General features: G+C 47.3%; 1 protein-coding gene across 1 annotated transcript in view; it reads left to right on the forward strand.

Moving 5' to 3' along the window:
- Positions 1 to 3,683: 3,683 nt before the first annotated feature.
- LOC149358406 (aminopeptidase N-like) overlaps positions 3,684 to 23,978 on the forward strand; it is a 29,589-nt gene continuing 9,294 nt past the window's right edge. Inside the window, exons 1-16 of the mRNA XM_089567545.1 lie at positions 3,684 to 3,690; positions 4,260 to 4,485; positions 6,642 to 6,978; positions 8,146 to 8,345; positions 9,398 to 9,553; positions 11,441 to 11,543; positions 11,628 to 11,748; positions 13,074 to 13,228; positions 13,923 to 14,036; positions 14,897 to 15,031; positions 15,116 to 15,181; positions 16,222 to 16,287; positions 17,180 to 17,331; positions 18,335 to 18,429; positions 19,457 to 19,587; positions 21,505 to 21,560. Coding sequence (XP_089423671.1) covers positions 3,684 to 3,690; positions 4,260 to 4,485; positions 6,642 to 6,978; positions 8,146 to 8,345; positions 9,398 to 9,553; positions 11,441 to 11,543; positions 11,628 to 11,748; positions 13,074 to 13,228; positions 13,923 to 14,036; positions 14,897 to 15,031; positions 15,116 to 15,181; positions 16,222 to 16,287; positions 17,180 to 17,331; positions 18,335 to 18,429; positions 19,457 to 19,587; positions 21,505 to 21,560 — 2,120 coding nt within the window. The remainder of the gene's footprint in view (positions 3,691 to 4,259; positions 4,486 to 6,641; positions 6,979 to 8,145; positions 8,346 to 9,397; positions 9,554 to 11,440; positions 11,544 to 11,627; positions 11,749 to 13,073; positions 13,229 to 13,922; positions 14,037 to 14,896; positions 15,032 to 15,115; positions 15,182 to 16,221; positions 16,288 to 17,179; positions 17,332 to 18,334; positions 18,430 to 19,456; positions 19,588 to 21,504; positions 21,561 to 23,978) is intronic.

The following is a 23,978-nucleotide window of genomic DNA, read 5'->3' on the forward strand; positions in this document are numbered from 1 at the left end:
CTTCCCCACGCTGGAGAAACCAGTCAGAGGGATGTTCTGTCACTCGACCTCTCCGCCTTTGCTGCCATTAAAACATTTTTCTGTTATTAGCGCAGCGCAGCGCGTCGGGGCAGGGGCAGGGGCAGGGGCAGGGGCAGGGTCGGGTGGCGGAGGTAGGTTGAAAACGAAATTGGCCACAAAGTTGCTTTTTTTTTTTGGTCCGATCGGTAAACCTGACGGCTCAGGTTTCTTCACGTATGCGACTGGACTCGGCGTTAAGGCGCGATCTGAAGATTACTTGATGAGCCCTCGTGTAGATGGTAGCATTCCAACTCTTTTTAGTTAGTTGTCCTACTTGCTAAAGGTAGGGATGAAGGCGTATTCACTATGGCTGTCTTGTGTACTACGTTAAGCTATGAGAAGAAATGACTTAAAGGTGGCGAAAAGATTCCACAGCGCTGACGTCTTGTCCATTTCAGAAGTTCAGCGCCTGGGGACACCCATTGAAGGGCTTTGAAGTGCCGCATAAGTGACAAACCACGTTGCTACGAGTATGCTAGCTTGAAACTTAGAAACTAGAATCGCACCCAGCGACTGACTCTCTTACAGAAGCATATGTGCGCCAGGCCAAAGTCTAGCAGTCCTTCACTTCTCGATTTGCTATGTTTGGATGACTTACTATTTTTCTCTGTCTCATCTCGTGCGCGCAGTCGTCGTGTCGTCCTGAGTGTGGCTGAATGCACCTAGACGGCTATCGAAGAGTCAGTGTACAAGCAGTGCCGGATCATGCGCATGGCAGCCAAGAGCAACTAACGTTTATTAATAATCATAACCATTTGCGAGTAACTTCGCTGTACACTAGGGGATGGTGGTTTGAACTGTGGAAACAGCAGTGAAATGCTACGAAGGCCTTGTGTCTGCACTCTTTGAGCTCTACTTGGACGTGCCTTCCGTAGTGCGATGTCCAAAGTAATTGCAGGCCTCGATCCCTTTCAAGAAAGGTTTCATGAGTGCGCATGTGTGCCTAGTGGCTTGCCCCAAAGAAAATCGTAAACTTCATGTGAAGGTCGGTGATACCGATGGTGGTGGCTTCGCGCTAAATAAAGAAACGGGTCGCATCGAGTTCAGCGATTGCACAATCGCGATGAGGCGCAGCATATAGCACGGCCCCTCTTCACATGTCTGTGCTGACCAAATTAGGCTTTAAGCTTAGTGTAGATATATTTCGCTTACAGGAACATCTGTTGTAATCACCACTACCATCACCAACCGAGCGGAGTCCACTGAAGGACGAACGTCTCTCCAGATGACCTCCAATTACTCCTGCATGCGGCAGCCGAGGTCTTTTTCTTCCAGCTGTCCACTCTGGCGGCCTAATTGACCACATTTTGTCAGTTCTGCATGCTACATATCAGGGCCATATCTGCGTCAATAGCCAAATATCCTGCGACATCAGATAACACGTGACGAAATTCTGGCCGGTGAGGACGGACTGCTGTACAGCCAGTCAGTACCTCCTCTGTAATATGATAGCGTCAGGATATCGCCTTGTGAAAAATGGCGATGTATTTCTTTCCGAGCCGCCGCGGTGGCTCAGTGGCTATGGTGCTCGGCTGCTGGCCCGAAAGACGCGGGTTCGATCCCGGCCGCGGCGGCTGAATTTCTTTGGAGGAGAAATTCGAGGCCCGTGTACTGTGCGATGTCAGTGCAAGTTAAAGAACCCCAGGTGGTAGAAATTTCCGGAGCCCTCCACTACGGCGTCTCTCATAGCCTTAAGTCGCTTTGGGACGTTAAACCCCATAAACCAAACCTAAACTAAACGTATTTCTTTCCAGCCAGCCCGCGGAAAAGATGTGAGTTGATTGCTTCACAGTTTATATCGACCTGGCTCTGCTTTCACCATGATTTAGCTCGGCGTGATTTGTGGCGTCGAACTCGAGGGAAGACTTCACCAGTTATCATTGATTTCTCTCCAGCCGACAAGCATTTGACGTAGAAAGGCTGGACGCTTGTTATGTAAGGAAATTTGCATGCAGTGAAAAGCAGAATTTTTTCTCTGGCAACCGATCTGAGAATTTTCTTTTTTACTTTGTTCGAGCAAAAAGATATAGTCCGTACCATAAACGATGTTCGAAGAAACAGATATGGACTATGCAATAAACAAGGCTCTAGGCGAATAAAACTAGAGTGCTGGAACTGAACCTGACCAAGTCTATCTGGCCCGAACTGCAGCACTGACCGTGAGGATTTTCATCAAGCGTTTCTCTTGCTCGCGCTCTGTCAGTAAAAAGAAAAAAGGAAGCGAACAAAATCTGGGTACATGTGGCATGGTTGTGTCCGCGAACAGAACTTCTCCCGAGCAGCTTGTGCCACGGTTTTGCACCAGTTTTAAAATAGACCCGAGGAGATACGTGTGGGCTCACAATTTTTTTTTTAATTACTGATACCTTCGATATTGGTGGCGGTGAAAATGGTTCATTGATGGTTTGGGAAGGCGATTGATGCGGTTGAGGTCCCTGGACCAGGAATACATTTGCTTTTGACGCTGCCGTGCTCTTTCGAGGAGTTGCTCTTAATCCCCGAGGTTTGAGCGGAATGGAGCCGCCTCCCATTTCTCAGTCGTTGGCTGAGCTATTAGTTCGATTTCCGCATTTGCTTGGAAGGCCCATCATCATCATCATCATCCTGACTATGCCAACTGCAGAAAGGACTTTCCCACGTCTCTCCAATAAAGCCTGTCCTTTGCCAGCTGCGGCCACCGTTTCCCCGCAAACTTCTTTATCTCTTCCGCCAACCTAACTTTCTGCCGCCCCCTGCTGCCCTTGCCTTCTCTTGGAATCCACTCCGTTATCCTTAAGGCCAGCGGTTATCTCGCCTTCGCATTACATTCCCTGCCCAAATCCACTTCTTCCTCTTGATTTCAACTAGGATGTCATTAACCCGCTTTTGTTCCCTCACCCACTCCGCCCGCTTCCGATCTCTGAACGTTACATCTATTATTTTTCTTTCTATAGTTCGTTGCGTTGTCCTTAACTTAAGCTGAACCCTCCTTGTTAGCCTGCACGTTTCTGCCCCATAGGAAGGCCCACACCATATCATATAGATCCGCCCTCTCCCCGCGGAACTTGCATTAAGGATGCTTGGTCCATGGCGTGTTACCTAGGGGGTTGATCCCATGTTTCTAGCTGCCCTGAGATGATTTTTTTGTTTTTTGCTGAGGCCCTTAGCCCAAGGGGGACACCTTCTAAGTTCGAGTCGCTTCCGTTGCACCAGCATGTTTGACTGGGGAGGGAAATGATTAACCCAGAGGGAAAATGCTCAGGCGATAGTGTGTGCACACTCATTCTCCACCACCCCTTGATGGTCAGGTACTCAAACTAGGTGTTTGATTTGTGCTATGTGCTTTGCGTTTTCTAGTATACGCGCATCGTACGTGGAGCTTCCATACCTTCGAATGAAAGACTTTTTTCGTGCGGTGGAAATGCTTCATTTTTTTTTTTTCGCGTTAACCATAAAGAACGAAGACGCGAATGATGCCGCGTGGGTCTGCGCAAGACCGGATGTGCAGAAAGCAAAAGAAGAGGAGAAAGATTCGACTTCCGAGGGTGCGCCTGCCGTAGGTAGCCGCCCAATTTTTCTCCGGCCGCGTCACCGAGGTAAGTCCCTGCTGTTGATGCTGCATCTTCTTTAATTCGTGCTTTAGAATGATTGGTGAGGTGTTTGCAGGAACACAGCCATGTGTATCCTCGAACGTGGAGAAAAACATTGGTCTCGAATTAAATTTCCGCGCTCGCTGATTACATCCGCCTAGTTTTTGTATCCCATCGGTTTGCCTTGCGCGAAAAAAACTGACAAACGTATACGCTATGCTGCGCAATGCAAGAACCCAGGGATAACTCTTACGCTGTGTCCTCATGCGTCATGATGCAGCGTTTCATTCCCTCCCACCGTGCTACGTTGCAGCTTCTAGCCCAAGGTCATGTGACCTATTGGTAATGTGACCCCGAACCTTTTCCTCTGTGCAGACATCTCGCCAAAAGCTCTAATGTTTAGTAACTGCTCTCGGTGTAAAACACACCCTCCCTATGTCTGACCACAGGTTGGCTTTATGTTGGTGGTTAGCGCTTGTGTGCGTTCTGGTCTTTTTGTATTCGCGTCCAGTGTTACTGTATAAGTGCCAAATCATGTCGCATCAACTCGGCCAAATTGGCATCTATCTTGGCCGGTCTGCTATCCCAGCATATTTGAGTTTTCAGCGCGAATTGTGGCTCGGCCGCCAGGGGCCGGGAGGTGCGCGCCGATGGCGGACCCGAAAGGTGCCCCGGTGGCTCGTTACGTGCGCGCCGCCTGCGGACCCGGTCTGGCCGTGGCGGCGGTTGTGGCCACCGTGGTGGCCGCCTGGATCCGCTTTGCGCCGGCCGCTGCTGCCGCCGGACGGCAGCTGGACGCGGACGCCGGAATGCCCGCCTGGTGGCCCGGCGCCGCAGAACTGGCCGTAGTGCGCAGGTTGGTGGTCTCGTCGTGCACTCTACGGCAGCCCGGGACCAATGGCTGTATGAGACTCCCGGACGGCTTAAATGCCAGCTGCCGTCAAAGCCTTTTATAGCGATAGCTGTATGTGGCACGTTGGGCGAAGTCCCGTCGTCGTTGGCGTCGTCCGCACCCTCCCCTCTCCTTCCATTTTCTCCTCACCTGTTTCTCCTGCTACGCTTGTCACACCGGACGCCCGCCATATCTTGATGGATGAGCAACTGTACGTGAAGCACTCATACCCGACACCCCTACCCCCACACCCCATGGCAACCAGCACGGCCGTCTACTCCTACGCTCTCAGTAAAATGCATTCACAAGAACTTGCATAAGGCTCTAATGCGAGTGCAGCGGCTTACACGCAACAGGCATACTACGTCTCGACCCAGAGTTATTAAACGCTTCGGCTGACATCCGAGTTTCGAATCACCCCGCTGTCGCAGTACCACAAGGGTAAGCGTCTCGTAGATTTTAGTCCAACACAGAGCAATGAAAAGACAACGGACGGCAACGCTACCCTGAACCCCACGTCGCACTTGCGATGTCCAGGCGAACAGACTCGTTTTAAGTCGCCGCGGCAATGCAGGGCCAGTGACTAGAGTCTGCACAGACGCCCTGAATGTCAGCTGGCGTCAATGCCTTTTTGGTACAATAAAGATATTAGTCTTTATTGCATCCAAAAGATAGCAGACAGCAAGCTACGACTCTTTTTTTTTTAGGAGAGTACTGGATATTTCGATGAACGGCTGATTAAATATGCATCATACTGACTGCTCCAAGATCTTCAGACCTGCTGACTGTTGCGTCGGCAGTGGCAGCGGGATGGATTACTGAGGGTCGTTTAAAAGCGATGCAAGAGAAGACGGCCTGCTGGAGAGCGTTAGTTTTGAACCAGACGTTTGTAAGTGGTAGAATTTATGAACTTTTCGATAAGGCAAACTTTATAAAGCTGTCCCCTCTCGTTGTGGTGGCGTTCTCAGCTGGTCTGTTATGAATAACTGTACACCTACTAAAGTGCGTAGGGTCAAGCGGGCACCTCTAAACCGAACACGCCGTGTCACATGATGTCCTGGGAACAGCGCAACGCTGTATCGAGCCACACTCCTGAGCCAAGGTTTCTGAGTGACAATCAGCAGGCCCGCACGGAATCGAAAGGGGTCGGGTCATAGTACCTCCTATGCCTTAGAGTTGCAAGAGGGAGTTCTTATTACACGACTATCACTTGCCATATTTACTAAAGAAGCTAACAGTCTATGAAACTAAAGAAATCACGGGGAAATATTTCCAGCTTGCTTTTTTAATATTGTAACTGAGTAATTTTTTAGACATGAGATAATTTCATAAAGGAAACGAAAAGACGACTTGATGCCGGTGAGAGCCGAACCCACTACTTCAACATGAAGACAGCAGTGAGAAGTGAGACCAACTGAGCCACGACACCGGAAGTTACGTTTGCTTTGGTAGCTACATGTTTTACGTGCAGCCTATCCATGAGGTTGTTAGCCAGCGCCATCTCCAACCATAGCGGGCATGTGGCGCGTCTTTAATTTGAACCGCCAGTGCTATGAACTTGGTCGAAATATACATGGGCTTCTGTGCTTAAGCTATGTTACCGAAATCCGATACCCTCGCTATAGAATGAGCCGACAAAAACTGAAGTGAGGGACTCGTCAGATTAGGTACGAAAGAAGCCATCGGTTTCTGAAATGAAGGAAAGCGAAGGCACATTTTTTTTTTGTTGGGGAAAATATTCGAGAAACGGTTTTGTTGGTCATAATTTGACTCATGTCGAAGAAACATACAGTTGGTGGAAGCGAACCCATGACCTCCGTACCACGTCCACTACAATAGTTGATTGGGACACTTGTCGGAACCCTCAAGGTTAGTCTACACTTATTTCAAATAGCCAAAAAAGCAATAAAAGGAGACAGCCTCTGCTGTAGCTGATTTCATGTAGAACTCTGCACTCTCCATGCATATGTAACGGGTTTAGTTTCCACAGGCTGCCTGTTAATTTTTCTGCATTGTCAAATTACCTCCTGTATAATATGACTATTGAAGGGAAAAACAAAACGAACAGAAAATCTTTCTCCCCGCTTTCCTCTTTTCAAGAAGCTGCACTGCGCGCGCAGGCCCGGCCCCCTGGCACACATGTCGGTGCTTCGCGAAGACACGCTGGCCTTCCTGCGTGCTCGCCACCGGACGTCGGCGCAGATGGTGCGCTACAACAGCCGATTGCCGCGCGCCCTCCTGCCCGAGCACTACGACATCGAGATGCGGCCGCGGTTCGGGGAGCCGTCTTCGGACGAGACGCACGGCGCCGCCGGGGACTCCAGCGGCGACGACGACTCCTTCACAGCCACTGTGGCCATACGCGTGCTCTGTCAGCAGAGCACCAACACGGTGGTCATGCACGCCGGCAAGTTCAACTACACCCCGGCCTCGGCGGGCGCTGGGCCAGCCGTGCAGGTGAGGATGTGCGCAGGGGAGAGGGGTGACCTCGACGCTGTGAGGAGGTGGGTCTGTGGGAAACAGGCTCAGCTCATTGATAGAGCTCTGTGCACTGTGTCCGTTAATTGGTCGGTGCCTACTAGATTAACTTCATTGAGGAAGGTACTATGGTCCAACGGTAGCTTTCGTAGGAAGCGTGCCATGCCTGAGCGCCAGATCTGCTCAGGGTAGGCCAGAGGCTGTTGGTCTTACCCTTAAACTTAAGTTTAACAGAGCACCGGGCAGAAGAAAAAAACAGGCTACTGGCTGCTGTAGTCAACTCCGGAAATAACTGCCCGTGTTGCAGGCAGTTGTTCATGAGGCTGTACGACACAAGTTGTGCGCATGTTGCCCTTGGTACAGTAGCTGCGCTAAGTGTACAGACAAAACTGGAAGGAGGCAAAGCGCATCGAATACTAATGGCTTCATAACCAGCAATTCTGAACAAAGACAGTTTTCAACGGAAAATAAGTTATGAACGCAATTTTTTCATATATAATATAATAATCACAATAATAATCAATACATTCGCGTATGTCCCCTCGGTAGGCTAACGCTATTAACGTTTCTGCTGTCTTCAGAAACGTTCCCCTTTGGTTTTCTATGGCAGTCTTAACTACTCGATGCGAGCGATGGAAAAAAAAAATTCCTACGCATCGGTGGAATGGACCATTGCATTCAATATTTCCATAACAGTACGTTACACATCACAATATTCAAACTTTTTATCCCAGAATGCTGAACTGGGCTGAGAAAAGCTACGCGTGAATTGGAGCAGCACGTAGATCACTCGCATGCCGAGCCGTCTTTTTACCTGCCGTCTGCGTGCAATTTCGCATTCTGCTTCTTGTTAAGTCTTAGCGCACATTTGTCTCGACAATCACTTCTTCTGAGTGCACTTACGGCCATACATTTACCAAGAACACTTTTTCGAGCACTGAGTATTCAAGTTACTCACAGGCTCCTTTACATTGGAGCATTGTGTGAGTGGGGCAGTACATTGAAGTTAGAGAACAGCGCAAAAAAAAAAAAAAAAAAAAAAACAGCTTGTCGCCGCTGGCAGTGGCCGATTTGTCTTTGGTTTCGCCATCAAACTATACTTGTTGGGTACTATACTTGTTGGGTGCTTTCCGGGCGCCACTGCAGGTATGGGACGCGTCCAGTCCGCTCAACCAGGTACCTGTGACCGGCCTCGATAAGACCAACGACACCGGCATGCTGGTGATCACTCTGGCCAATGCGCTCGAGGCTGGCAAGAAGTACGTCGTGCAGATTCAGTTCGGCGGACGCCTTGGCGACACCAGAGGCTTCTACAAGTACCACTACACCTCGGCGGACCGGAACCAGTGAGCTCGCCTACTCGTCATATTACGTTTCAACGGGGCGTGGCTCCGAAACAGGTGTTTTTACGTAGTCTTTATTCGCTTGCCGTTATTAATTGCACCGCGGAGGACACGTCTTAAGTCGATAATGTTAGCATTCATTAGAAAGACTAATTTCTCTTGTTTACTACTGTGCATTTGGCAACAGGTTGCTGACTAATCAGTAAGTACATAACCCACGGTGGTCGTGTGTGAGCACGCACTGAATGGACACTACTGTAGTAAGATTTGAGGCTTCTGACTTTGAATTTGCGAGGGACCCATGAGGTTCTCGAAAACGGGCAGTTTAGTCAGCTGCCCGTCTTTTTTTTACTCACATTTCTTTTAGTTTCAGCAAGAGATACTTCTGAGTCCTCCTACAGTTCTTCAGGTTAATTCTAGAGAATTGGGGAAGAACCAGAGGTCAACGTACTCTTGCTTTGTACCTGCTTATCCTCTGCGTATGCGTACCTGTATGGACGCTGAACGTCGGGAAACCGGCCATCAACCATTATATAGCTACTGAGTAGAGTATAACCAAGCATTGAAGGACTATCGTATAACATAGCAACTCTGTCTTCTCAGGTCTTGCGTCTATGGTTCATCCAAGGCGGGTTATAGCGCTGCTAAACGAATGTGACCAATTGAACCCTGTTTCGTACCATACTTTCGCACTCAGTACAAACTGCAATCAAACACAATCTACCGGCCTTACTAAATAAAATCAAACAGTTAGTCTTTAAATCGCCAAAACAGTTACGATTACACTTTTTAGAATTGTAACAAAGTATCGATTGTGGCGAATAAATCTTCTAGCATGTCTATTTCCTGGTACCTTTTTCTACTTAGTGTTGTAATTGTTTTGTTACCCCACTCTGCAATCAATGTCGACTGCTGCCTTGTAAACGGCTCCAGGGCCCAGTCAAGTTGCTGCCTACAACTCTTAGCCCTGGAGACCGTCCAGTTCTCTGGAAAATAAAGAATTGAATTGAATTGAACTGTCTGAGAAATGATTAACCCCTTTCCGCGCGTCATAGGCACCTGCTGGTGACGTTCTTCGAGCCGACGTTCGCCAGGGAGGCGTTTCCGTGCTTCGACGAGCCAGACATGAAGGCCACCTTCACCGTGGTAGTGGTCCGGCCTGGCCCGTACCATGCCATCTCGACCATGCCACTGGTGCGGTCGGAAGATAGGTGAGGACCGTTACAAAGGTAAAATAGATGCGCGGAGGATAAAATCGAGCGAACTTGCCAGGAACAGCGCCGTTCGTGTTTATATAGCGCACATGCTTGCACTGTAGACACTGCCGCTGGCACTTAAATTGACAGCGTTGAAGAACAAAAAATAGGTACGCGTAAACTGAGTCAATAGTACTCTGACTGCTTTTTTCAACTTTTTTTTCTATATATTTACATCGCTTTTCAAAGAAGTTAATAAAATTCAGCCCTTCGTACCTTTTTGCTACCTGTGGTCGCTCGTCAATACCTGGTTAGTAACCGTTCCTCGAACCTCCCTTCTGCAAAAAAAAAAAAAAAAAAGTCGTAGAAGATAACTGACGCAGATTGTTTTGTGAGTGAAAATATCTGCAGCGTCATGTGTTGAGGTAGATTAACGTGTTTCTGCAATCTCGAGTTTGTAATTAAGGCTGGTATCTTAGCTTAGCGAATAAGAGCCACTAGCAGGTAACTAAAAGATTTATGGAGTACATATGACTGAGAAAGATTGTGGTTTTCTTGCATCCTGAACCTTTGAGTGTGTGTCCGGTAGGGTTGTTTCATATCATTTCCTCTCATAACTTGTACACCTACTGCCCACTATGTCTAAAGTATAAGCGTGTGATTTACGGACAGCACACTCATGGTAGCTCCCACTGGTGTCGGGCACTGATCACATTGCACATAACTTTTTTTTTATTTTTCAAAAGTACGCAAATTTACCAAGCCACGCCAACAGACCATACTGAAAACCTAGCAACAAATGCAAAACAGTTCCTGCCCATTTTGTTTTGTAAATGCTGCTACCGTTTTTTTTGTGACTGTAGTGCTTTTCACTATCTCCTTCAGGTAGTAACTTTCGCTAGTTCTACTTTTAGCACCTCCAGTTACCAAGAAGATAGTGGCTTGTTTGACAAGTATCTGGTTAATAGTTAACTAAGTGAATCCTCCTACCTTTTTTCTTATAGTTCATGCCTCGAAATCATAGCTGAGGATGGCCTGTCCGTTAAACATTTTGCTTCTGGTCGCGGCGTCAGGCACTTTTGAAAGACACCGAATGCAACGAAATGGGTGTTCATGGGATAACGCCTTGTCGTACGTTCCGCTGGAGCCGTGACGGGAAGCTTTCACGCAGGTTCCTAATCTATGCATATTGCCTAGAGAGCGTGACAAAAGGTAAGAAACAGTAGCAATTAACAGGAAGCCTGAGGGTCTTGTTTTGAGAAATGAAAATAAATTTACGCTAAAGCGCCAGGTATCACTCGGCATTATTTCTATATCTCTTCGCTGGCCGGTAGGAGTAGGATACAACCTGCCAGCTTCCCAGAAAATCATACGGCGCGTACGTATCTCGTGAGGAATGGCCTATCGACATCAGTCTTTTCACTTTTTTTACTTTTAGGGCCAAGTGTATTCTTACAATCAGTCTCGCCGCGGTGGCTCAGTGGTTGCGGCGCTCGGCTGCTGGCTCGAAAGACGCGGGTTCGATACCGCCCGCGGCGGCTGAATTTCGATGGAGGAGAAATTGTAGAGGCCCGTGTACTGTGCGATGTCAGTGCACGTTAAAGAACCCCAGGTGGTCGAAATTTCCTGAGCCCTTCACTACGGCGTCCCTCGTAGCCTGTGTCGCTTCGGGACGTTAAACCCCAATAAACCAAACCAATCTTACAATCAGTCCTAGAAAAGAAAACCACTGCTCACTTATATACTCAACTCATTAGGACACAAGACAAATTAGTTTCTCCATGGGCTAATATGTTCTCGCGAGAACTAATTGGCGCAGTTGGTTTTATTTTACCGACTTTTGTCTCAGAACTTACACTTGATCTTGGAGCGTGACTGCACATCCTTCTTCCGTCGTTTCAGATCGGGTGGAAGCGTTGCTGATCATTTCATGACAAGCGTCAAGATGTCTACCTACACGCTCGCCTTCATGATCAGCAACTACACTTCCACTAAGAACGGCAAGGCAAGGCGACATTCTTCTGCACTAATTCTTCTTGTCGGGACGTGAAATTTGGATTTGTAGAAATCGCATCGTTTGCGGCCGCAGGTGTCCATCTGGACTCGACCAGAAGACGCAGACCAGGCCAGCTACGCGGCTGAGATAACGCCCCTCATGATCGACTTCTACGAGCGCTTGCTGGACATGCCTTACGTCCTGCCCAAAATTGGCAAGCCTCTTTCTGGCTCTACCAGCTGCACAACGAAACGAAACGCACAGTCGAGCATGCACATAGGCATGAAAAAAAAAAAACATAGATGCACTCCTGTTTAGTGAACCTATGCAGCTTCTAGGCTAGAGAAAAACAAAGTGGCATACAAAGCTGTACGAGAGAGTGGCCTGAAAGACGCGAGCGCCATCTAGCAGAATAAATGAAAAGGCTCTTGAAGGGCGCTGATGTAAAGTATAGTATATAAGGGACTGTGCATCTGGATTATTCTTTCAATACGCTTTAGAAAATGCGCCTTCTTTCAAGATGCCTCCTCATTCAGAACGCACTTAGGGACTGGTCAACAGCAGAATTCTGTTATTTACTGAAGCAATAAGGCACCAAAAGGCGCGTCAAAGACTGCAAGGAAAATGAACACACCAAGAGAACCATGTCAACGCCCGTATAAAGCTATGCCTCTAGTTTTGCATATACTTTTGAAAACGTAAAATTATACGCTATGCATATTTTCGTGTACGCAAGTATAGAAACTGTAAACAATGTGGTGTCGACATTGTTGTAATATGCGCTTGCTCTGGGATGTCTGTGGTGCTGCCTTTATACGTCTTTTACGTTATAATCATCATCAGCCTGACTACGTCCACTGCAAGGAAGGGCCTCTCCTATATCTCTCCAATTAACCCTGTCCTTTCCCAGTTGCGGCCACCGTATCCCCGCAAACTTCTTAATGTCATCCGCCCACCTAACTTTCTGCCGCCCCCTCCTACGTTTGCCTTTTCTTGGAATCCGCTCCGCTGCCCTTAAGGACCAGCGGTTATCTTGCTTTCGCATTACATGCCCTGCCCAAGCCCATTTCTTCCTCTTGATTTCGACTAGGTTGTCATTAAGTCGCCTTTGTTGGCTCACCCACTCCGCTCGCTTCCGATCTCTCAACGTTACACCTATCATTTTTCTTTCCATAGCTCGCTGCGTTGTCCTTAACTTAAACTGAACCCTCTTCGTTAGCCTCTAGCCTCCACGTTACTGCCCCATAAGTGAGTACCGGTAAGACACAGCTATTGCATGCTTTTCTCTTGAGGGATATTGGTAAATTTCCATTCATGATTTGAGAGAACCTGTCATATGGGCTCCATCCCATTCTTAATCTTCTAGTTATTTCCATCTCATGGTCCGGATCAGCGCTCACTACCTCCCTTTCTTTGCTTTGCTTTTCTTTGCTTGGTCTCTATGCTTAGTGCCTTCTTGAATAATATTTCGCCCACAAGCCTAAACGTATTCTAGAGCTTCAGTTCACTCGTACATCCTCGCCGGTGTTGCGCCCTCAGATTTGGTGGCGCTTCCATCATTCCTGGTGGACGCCATGGAGAATTGGGGCCTCCTCACGTTCCACAAGGGCAGCCTGCTTTTCAGCGAGGAAAAGGATGCCCCGACGCACAAGGTGGCCATCGCCACGGTCATCTCCCACGAACTGGCTCACCAGGTGAGCATGTCCCTGGCCGAAGGCTGTGATGCTTTCATGCGTGGCCAGATGGACTGGCTGCTTGATATCCCAAAGGTTCGGGCATGAGCCCACGAATAGTGGAACTCAAAAGCAGCTCACACGACATTAAAAGCGCAAATATTTTTTTAAAAATGAATTGCACTGACCGGGAGCGTCGAGGAAGAGTATGTCGGAGAGGAAAATTCCTAGCTTTGCAAGCCCCCAGCGTTGCACTTCATATCGGTGCTGATACCAAAGTGGACATCTAGGCGCACGCATACATCTTCTCTAAACGCGCTTGAGGATAGTGACCGAATACCTTGAAGTAGCAACTAGCATGCAGTACATAAGACACTGGAGATGCATGGGACGGCTGCTTAACGTGTACCCAACGTAAGAGTGACTCCGAGCTGTCTGTGACAGCGCACCACCCGGGAGCGGGGAGTTTCTCGATGGGCACTTAAAATCGCGTTGAACGTTCTGTGGACATGTAGGACGTCCATGGGACGTCCGAGGGAGTTTTAGTGCCCATTGGGTTTCTGCCCCTGCGGTGTCCTGCTTAGTTACCTGCAGTCAGGATCAGTAAGATATTTTTGTGCGTTAGTTCTCACGCTCACCGGTAGGGTGGAGGCGCTGTTTTTTTTAGCCCGGTACTGCTGGCTTTCCTAACAAGATTTGCTTCGATGCGTCGCAGTGGTTCGGCAACTTGGTGACCATGCGTTGGTGGAATGACGTGTGGCTCAACGAGGGCTTCGCATCCTACATGCAGTACTTGGGCGTGGACGCAGTTCATCCGGAGTGGAGCATTGTGAGTAGACGCGATGTGGTTGCCGCGCCCAAAGCGTTCTCTCTTTACGCTTGGAGGACGAGCTAAGCCTAACTGCTCTCCCACTAGTCTGCTTTCGTTTTAGTATATTATTTAAAGTTATAGACATGTTCATTGCAGTAAACGTTGACAGTAAACACAGTAATGATGACAAGACCAACAACATCAATGACAACAAAAAACTTCGGGGCCTTTTTTACCTCCTTTTAAAGAAAAAATGCGATAGCATTTAGTGTAATGTTGTCTAATGTCTGATGCATTTAAATAGCGTATCCTTGCATGTTTCAAAAACGTGTCGTCTGGGTTAGCTCTTTGCCTCTATTACATACACAGAATGAATCAGAAACATTATGCTCTAGCTGGGATAATTGTATTATCAAGAATCTTACCTGCATTAAGCAATCGTAGACCTCAGGCTTTAGTAGACATTACCGCCGCACAAAGGGCTGTAAACAAATGGCCTGTTTTCGTTGCACTCAATTAAATATTATTTCAAGTAAAGTAAAACTATATGCCAAAAAACAAAAGAGCTATGCCAAAAAACAAAAAAAAAACAAAAGGCACGTTTCAGCGGCTGCGATTGGTTAAAACTGCTTGCACAGCTGCCTACTTTGGCTGTCTTCCGACCTACCGTTGTGACGACACGCCTAGTTAAGTTGTTCTCAAGCAACCTAGGCAACTTTTCTTCTCACAGAACTGACGCAAATCAACTTCAGCTTTCAGATCAGTTAGAAAGTTCTTGCCGCGAATGCAGCAGGTCAATCATCAGTCGACATCACTGCGCATGCGCGGGGAAAAAAAGTTCTTCATTCGTTGCTCCGCTCTGCGGCCTCTCTATGCAGCTGAATCAGTTCACGGTAACGGACATGATGCCCATTATGAAGGCCGAGTACAACACCGAGAGCCACCCGCTGTCAGTCGACGGTAACTTCTCCACCGAGCTGGACAGCCTCTTCGACAGGATTGTCTACAACAAGGCGAGCTTCGTACCAAACAAGTGCAATTGGGAATTCTTATTCAGCGCAAGAAAGTAAAGACCCTTTTTTTCACCACCCCCACAGGGTCCGTCCATTGTGCGAATGATGTCCTACTTCCTGTCGCCTCCAGTGTTCATGAAAGGCATCAGGGTACGTATAGGCAACGCCTGAAACGTTTACAGCGGTCTCTCTTGCTGTAGCTATTTTGGAAACGACCCTTACAAAATTAATTTAGACAGTCTATAGACTCTCCATAGACTTCTGTCTATAAAGTCTATAGACTCTCTATAGAAAAACTATAGAGAACAGTCTGTGGCAATACAAATGCAATAGACAGTCTATAGACAATCTATAGGTATATGGCCATACACTTTAGTAGACTTTTGTCTATACACAGCCTATAGACTGTAAGACAAAATGAAATATTTATAGGAAGCCAATATAGTCTATAAGAAGTCTATAGACTGTCTATAGACCATTTTTATAAGGAAAGATTTCAGCGAACCTTCATAAGTTATTTATAGACGTCTGATTGGATACACGTGGCACGATAACCCGTCTGTGTAGTCGCGTTTACATGAATACGACAGCGGTGTATTGCATTTCCTAGCGTATCTCGTAAAGCCGACTCGCCACTCTTTACATGTGCCACATTAAGTCTGGCGAGACGGTGGCGCCATGCCCAGTGCACGTGACGCCTCCCCCATCTTCAATGTAGTCTGCTCTTTTATCAGGCTGATGGGGTATTGTATAGCTAGCGCAGGGAGCAGAAGGGGAGCCTCCAAACCTGTTTCCATTTACCACGGAAGTAGGTCACTGTGACAGAAGTCTGCTGCCCCTTCTCGATCTTCCCTCGCCTTGTGGACTAGCGCGACGGGCTCTCCTGGAGCATGTTCCCCGTTTACATGAGTGCGATACGCCAGGAAGTTGATACGAAGCGCTGCTGTCCCATTCATGTAAAGGTGGTTTATTTCTTCAGAGATCTGATATAATGGTATTTTTGCTTCAAAACGACCAGAATCACGATTCGCTTGAAATGTCGGTCTGTTGAGTTTCCTAGTTCGAAATGTACTGAAAGGAGCAAGAACTTGAATTTCGCGCATCAAAATATAACTAGCAACAAAGTAACGCGTTGATATAAACGGCCACTGCGACACAGTCCTCATTTTTGTTTCTTGTTTACCTTTCAGTCTTATCTCAAAAAGTACAGTTTCGGCAACGCAGTACAGGATAACCTCTTCGAAGAGCTCACTAAGGTAGGTCTGTCTGTGGAAAAACAAAGAAACGTTTTTTTGTGCCTTCACTGTTATTCAGATATTCAGTTCGAGTCTCTAGCTCACAAACCTCCTGTGGTCGGATGCAAGTTTACTGAAGCTGTACCTCTATCCAATTTATCCGCTTGTGCATTAGCATTAGAACCCCTATGTCGGAAAAATCCTACCGTCCGTCTCCAGCCTGTGTTGAGAGATGGAAAAGTGGAGAGAGGGAAATGCTCCTTGGAGGGAAAAGGGAGGCGGGAGAGGGAACATGAAGCGAAGGTTAAAGGAGACGTGTGGGGGGTTGCGAGAGTTTAGAGGGCGTGTCATAACGTGACTGACGGACGGAACTACGCCACCCGCTCGCATGGTCTGAACCCTTCAGCGCCAGCGGCTGTTCCTTTCGAGATGAACGCTAATGCTAGCGCATACTCATCTGCATCAATCACATTGATCGTTTGCAATTTTTTCTCTCTTTGCCGAAAGTAAAAGTAATCAAACAGTGAAATTATAAGCGAAATAACTTTTATGTCCTGATGTTTTAGGAACATCGAAGTGTATTGTTTACTGCTCTGGTTTTCGGAATAACACAGCACACTGTGGGCTTTGGACTGTTGTTGCTGGCTGCTGTTTTTTTAAACTGACATCCCGCTTTAGTATTATATGACAACTCCCAGTATTACATCGATGGAATACGTAATGCCTCCTAGGTCAGGCGCTAAACTCAGTGTTATTTCGCATGCAATGTTTTTCTGATTCTCTCGGATGAGTAATTGGACCGGCTAGAAAAGTCGGTTTGCATTCAGCCATACTTCGATCCGGACAGAGCGTGTGGTCTGATGCCTTTAATGCAACGACCACTAGGACTAATGGGAAAGGGGGGCTGGCGCAGGCGCAGCCCGAGGGCAGGCGCAGGGTGGACGTCAAGGAGGTGATGGACTCGTGGACCAGGCAGCCGGGCTACCCGGTGCTGGACGTCGTGCGGGACTACGAGAAGCGCACCGCGTCCCTCACCCAGCGCCATCACTGCGTCAGGCCCGACAAGTGAGCTGGAAGAAGAACGCCGCTAGCGTTCTAGAAGACCGACACCTCGCACTCTACCGTTGTTGCAGGGAGCACCAGTAGTTTTAGTTATAGAAGGCGCTTAATGGCAGGTGTGGATAGAAAGAGATTTCAAAGCTGCCATCGGTTGAACGACCCACAGAGGTGCATTTGTAATTATGAGGCATCTTCAGCGAGATTTTGTATTTCAGCTAAGGGAATTGGGTTTGAGAATATTTCCCCTGATTTCGATCCAGCAAAGGAATAGTTCTGAAATTTATTGCATTATTTCTTCAAGCGAAAGCTTTCGTAAAGTTGCTACACGAAACACGCCAAGAACGTCGACAGGAATAACCGTACTCTACAAAGAGCAATGTACCTAGACGAGGCATTTCCATCGATGTGGCCACAAGCCTGAACATTGCGATGGGCCGATGAGACGTGTAGGCATAATGGCTGCTGCAAAATTAGTGCGCATGCGCCTGTGCGTGGAGGTTAATGTATATACAGGAACATTCGCGAACATTGGAGTGCTGCGAGCGCGTGCCTGCTAGCCTGATGGAAGCGGCAGTGCGAACGTTAGGCGCTTCTTCGAGAAGGGTCCAAACAGCACGTTTTATTTATTTATTTTTGTACGTGAAAAGTGCAAAATCTAAACGGCACTCACGGGCAAGGTCTTCAAGATGCAAAACAAAGGATTCGGGACAATTCGCCGAAAATTCTGTCCACCTCTTCAGTAAAGAGCAAGTTGATGTCATAGCTCTGACGAGGGCATATATGAGGCCTTCGTCGCATCTGACCAGGAGGCTTGTTTCCCCACACTTGTGATGACTCTCGAACTGGTGCAGCTTCTGTGCTAAGACATGTAAACAATGGAACGACTTGAGAGTTCTGTTATCTCAGCTTCGCTAGGTGACAGCTTGGTTGGTAGACTAACAGTAGATTCTGGACACCCTTCGAGCATTTCCTATTACGTATAAATAATGCGGGTAATTTTTCCTCTCAGGTCAAGGATGTGGATTATCCCAGTCACATACACAGACGGAGAGATGAAGAATTTCTCGAGCACAGATAACGTCTTGTGGATGAAGACCAAAAAAGGTAAGAAGCCTTTAGCTAGTAGCGGATATCTTTCGTGCAGGTGAAAGAAAAAAATTCCTGAAAACTAGTACAAAGCAACTTTTAATCATTCCCTCAGCCTTATAGATTCTTCCAACTAAGCCCACGGGCAGTCTGAACAAGGACAACTGGAAGGTGCATGGCTAGATATCTTGTTTTCACTAATCATAATGTAATGCGCACCGTTAGCGTATCGTAAACTGCGTCGAAGCTTTACCGGTACACATAGAGCTATCTGGTCACGTACGTCGCATCTCAGTTCTTATGCTGGAGCGATGCTTTCTGAGTGCGACACTTTTTCTTACAAGGGTTCTTGTTCACAACACATTCTTAAAAATGTTTTTTTTTGGAACACACTAACGCCGAAAAATATAGCCTGCCAAGTTAATATATCGGCAGAGAGCGGCGGCGTGCACTGCGACTTTTCAGAGTCGGGCGTTGTACCTGTCCTTGTTCAAGGACAAAGAAACGAAAGTCAGCGTGTGACAAATTCCGATATAGTTCAACTTGCGAGCAAAGTGAATATAAATCAACATAAAATCTGCCGCATACTCCAGTCGAATGAGTGACAGTGTACCTTTATGGCAGTGTGAGCCATTTCTACTGAGTATACTCTGCTTAGCCGCTTTCTGCGATTCATCGCATCGCTAAGCACACGTTAGGCGTCCTGTTCATAACGTCGTAAACTACCCTGACCTCTCGTGACAGTCTTCTTGGCCTGCTTTTAGAAAATAATTTTTAGTAGCTACGCTCGTTCAATGTTTCATGCAGCCTCCGTTTTGCTTAACCTCATGCGGTCTCATAAGTTCTCAGCGCGCAGCGATGGCAGCTTGTCATGGTGGTATTGAGAAAGCCACGGTGAGCTTCTGGCGGTTGCGTCATTGTTTCGTGCCGCGGTAATGTGCCCACACTTTTCGCTATACTTGATCACCAATACGGAGAGGCTTATTGGCAAACCGATCGTGTGGCCACCGCCGGAGCAAAGTCACAGGCCCGGCTATTCTTCCAGCCATGCTGCAGAACCTGCCCGACAAGAACGTGTGGATCATTCTGAACCTGCAGTCGTCCGGCTACTACAAGGTCAACTATGACGTAGACAACTGGGCACTCCTTCGGAGGCAGCTTCTCGTCGCACCTGAGGTAAAGAGTGTTGAGCACAATCGGTCGATATATACACGGTGACCACATCACTATTTAAATGAGTATGAAGGCCGCGACCGCTTAACCAACTGTTTAGAAATACTAGAGTCTATATGACCTTTAAATTTCGATGGCATTTTATTGTAAACTCAAGCTTAATACTACTTGTACCGCTCCTGCTCTTTTTATACTGTTTGTGGCAATAGAGAATTCACTCATGGGCCCCCGTATTTTGCAAAGTTCGCCAGACCGTGAGGAAGGGAAAAAAAAAGGTTCAGATAGGCTCCAATGAATTTGCCGCTCTGTACCTGTCAAGGGGGCGCCGTTTTCTAAATCACTTTGTTTTGACGGCACTCGTGTTAAATAAAAGTGAATCTTGCGTGGAGTTCAAAATAAAATGTCCCGCAGCAGGGAACAAAAGACGTATGCTGTTAGTTTAAAATGCAGATTTCCTGTTCCAGAGATAGTTTGCCCCCGAGCCACATAAACGACTCCTGGCTCCCCAGAAACTGCTGTCAATCGAACACTGCGCAGTGTAGCACCGAGAACTTGTGTAGCACCGAGAACTTGCCATGCATTACATCAGCATGCTTAGGTATGTTACGCCACTTTTCGAACCTTTTAACTCAGTTCCAGTGCGCCAGGCCAAGCAACTTGATCTGCGAAAAATCTGTCCAGTTTAGCCTAACGTGGGTACAGGAGAGAGATGAATAGGGTAGCAGAGGCCCTCGCCCGTTCAGTAGGGGCCTCAACAAAGCTTTTTTTTTTCCACATCTGGCCTTTCACAGCGTACTTGCTCGCTACGCCTTGTTTGAATTTGATTCGTTGTTATCAAAGCAGAATTTCTAAAAGTTGCTGTGTAGTAAAGTTGTAGACCCTTCTACGCTCAGAGGACTCGGTCCGGCAGAAGACCGCCACGGGCTGGGCTGTCGACGTCATGGTCTGTAGGAACATGAACTTTTGAGTGTAGTGGGGTCGTGCCGGGGTCAAAGGGCCTGTGTGCCCCAAACACTTCTGTTAAAATAAAAGTTTTTGTTGCTACTACTACTATTAGTGGGCGAGTCACAACAGTGTACAGTACACCACGGTTACAGCAAATTGCACAGCGTCGCTGTCCTGAATCCTCATCTCTCACGCAACAACGCTGCTTCCACTTTATTCTTGCTTTGGAAATGATGTACTGAACTCCCTCAGAGTGGCTGGTTTGCAGGCATCAAAGAGTTCGAAATTATAGTCCCTACCGAATGAGATTAAAGAGATTTGCGATGTTCATGTGATATCTCTTTCACAGTATTGGAACCAGCGGGAAAGACTCGGGCCCAGAAAGCCACTCAAGCGACACTAGATCTAGCATCGGTCTCTCCTGTGTCGTTCTTTATAATTTAAAAAATAGGTTAGAGTGCATGTAAGTCGTTGGTGAAGGAATATATCAAAAGACGCGTTCAAATGTCAAAACGATTATGTGCGTGGTGTCGAGGACGGACTGCCATGCGTCGTGGTTATAATTTATAGTTAAGCTAGAAGTCACCGGCGGTCTAGTGTAAAATATCGAGGACTGGCCGCAAGTGTCAGACAAGTCAAAGGGAGACCTACAAGAGTGCGTTGAGGGACTAGCTGGTACGACATTATAAAAATAAGAACTGCACAAAAAAGAATGGGACAAGACAGCACTCGGGACGAGCGCGGACTAACAACTGGTTCCTACTAATAACTCCTTTTAACAACTCCCAACAACTAACAACTCCTTCCCTCAACAACCAAGCGCACGCGCACCAACCACACAAAGCCAAAAAAAAAAAAATGGGTGTGGAGAGTATGAATGAGGGAGAGAGCGTTGTTTCTGAGGAGAGGGAGAGATTACGCGTCTTGTCAGAAGTGGAGAAGAGCCGGCACTCACAACGAAAAATATTGTTTCAGGCGATTCCCGTGCTGAACCGTGCGCAGCTGATTCAAGACGCGAACGACTTGGCGCAGTGAGTACATCGATCATTTTCGACGGCGTTTCTGTTTCGCTCATATTCCGCGCACTCTGGTGAAACCGTTCATTAAATATTCTCCCGCTATTGTTGCCGCTATTGTTGTTGCCCAGCTTGCCTGGCCTTCCCTTTCGTGCCTGCTAATAAAGCCCCCTTCGTCAGCAAGTACGTTACAATATTTCGAGCTCCAATGAATCATTAGGAATTCCATCGCCTTTCCTTTTTTTTTTTTGCCTCCACGTGCCGGTTCCCTCTCTGATGTAGTTTCTGATGCCATTCTCTGATGTAGCTTCTCTCTTGTATGTTCATCTAAAAAAAAAAAAAAACCGTGATGATGCATAACACTTGGCCACTACTGGAAGCTAGAAACGATAACTTTCTCTAGCAATACCAATTATCACAGAGCAGAGGCTATATACAAGGATACATGACTTTTCGGTTTCTTCGTTGTAGTCCTATAAGTCCTATAGGTGTAGCGAACCTAATTAAACTTTTTTCTGAATAGGAAAAAAATGGTTTCGATTATACTGCTGAGGGCATGCCCGAAATTTCGTCAATACCTTCTACGAAGTTGTAAATGGTGTTTCTTCAGTTGAAGGTGGTCGATGAATGATACTTTATGCTCCGAGCAAGTGGTCTTCGATAACTTTGACACTGAGCGATGCCTGTTTGGAGTGTTTTGAGTGAAAGAATGCCTGCCAACATAAGCTCCGAGAGTGCTGCTCCAACTCGCCTGTTTTCTGGTCTCTCCCGAACAATGTACACTTAGTGCCGCAGCTGTGATCGTGTTATCTTGTGTCATTTGTTGCTGACTTCATGCAAGTGATAGTGAATTCCCCTTCAGCGCAGCTAATTGGCCCAGTTTCGCAAATGTACTGGCAAATGCCGGTCCCATAAAAGAGCAGAGTAAAACCATTCATTTCCAATATTGGCCCGATTATCAGTGCTGCTTGGGAACCTATTGATCTGCTGAGGCACAAGTTTTTGCGGTCTGTTATTTTACTAACCTTGCAGGCTGTATAGCTTTACGTTAAGCGAATGTTGAAATGACAACTGAAACTTGGATTCTGAAGTTCATCGGTTGGCTTTCTTGCAAGTATTATTGTTTGTTTATTTGTTTATTGGCGTTTAACGTCCCAAAGCGACTGAGGCTATGAGAGACGCCGTAGTGAAGGGCTCCGGAAATTTAGACCACCTGACATCGCACAGCACACGGGCCTCTAGAATTTCGCCTTCAAGAAATTCGGCCGCCGCGGCCGGGATCGAACCCGCATCTTTCGGGTCAGCAGTTTTAGTCGCTTTTTTTTTTTACGTCGTAATGCAGCACAGCTAGCTGCACAGAAAGGGAACCAGCGAAAACACAGACCATGTGAAGTCTTGTGGAAGTAAGGCATGACTTCCAACTGAAAAAAGTGGCTCAGAAGTTTCGTGTCACTATGGCATTTTCTGCTCCTTGCAAACTGTCCGTTTTGTGCGCCCAAACCTCTGCAGACCTGCGCAGAACTGGTGTTTGCAAGACGAAACACCAGACTAGGTTCACCACATGCGCAGTGGGCGTGGTGTATTCAATCCCATTGTCATGCGGGAAAATCTACATAGGCCAAACCGGAGCATGCTTGAATGAGCGCCTGAGGCAACATCGCACAACTTTGGGCACTGGCACAGGCAGCAATCTAGCCTTGCTGGTCAAGGACTGCAAATGTTCTCCTAGTTTTCACACTACCAGCATTATCGGTCGGGGGAAATCTAAACGTGAGCGTGAGCTATTGGAGGCATTCATGATCAGAAAGAATAAGCAGAAATGCGTCAGTGAGCCGTCCGTGATTATCACCGAAAAGGAGTGCAAGTTTTTATCATAGTAGCTATTCCACCATGTGGTGCGCGAAGTGTACTGTCTGTACGGTGCGTGCGCAGGCAGGAAATTCTTTTAAAATGAGCAATTCTTCATCGCAATAAATCAGTTGTAAATCCAGCGTTGTGGTGCGTGCCTTCTTTGTTCTTGTCTTGCGTCTTTTTCGCTGGTTCCCTTTCTATGCAGTATGAACCAACTAGCCCAGCAGTTTGCACTCCTGAGCTAGCCGCACAGACGCCCACATATATACCTGTCTAGCGTGATAGAACTCACCACCGGAGTGTACACTGGCGCCATTTACGAGTGGTCTACGGCTCGAAAAACGTATTATCGTGCATGCACATTCTCATGGATCGTGGTTCACTTCTCGTGTCTCATAAAATTGGAAGTGCTTTAACGTAGTTAAACCGAGGAGACGGGCGGAAGCATGTGTTTAGCCTAATTGGCTCATGGTTTTGCTTTGCTGGGTCGTTGGAACGTCTGGCGGCGATACCATGGCCAACATTCTTGGACGAAATTTTTGAATATTAAAAAACTGTGTGGTATTGATATGAAAATATTAA

This window comes from Amblyomma mixtum, chromosome 2, assembly GCF_055824585.1.
Source record: "Amblyomma mixtum isolate Tamu chromosome 2, ASM5582458v1, whole genome shotgun sequence".
In the NCBI taxonomy this organism is placed as follows: Eukaryota; Metazoa; Arthropoda; class Arachnida; order Ixodida; family Ixodidae; genus Amblyomma; species Amblyomma mixtum.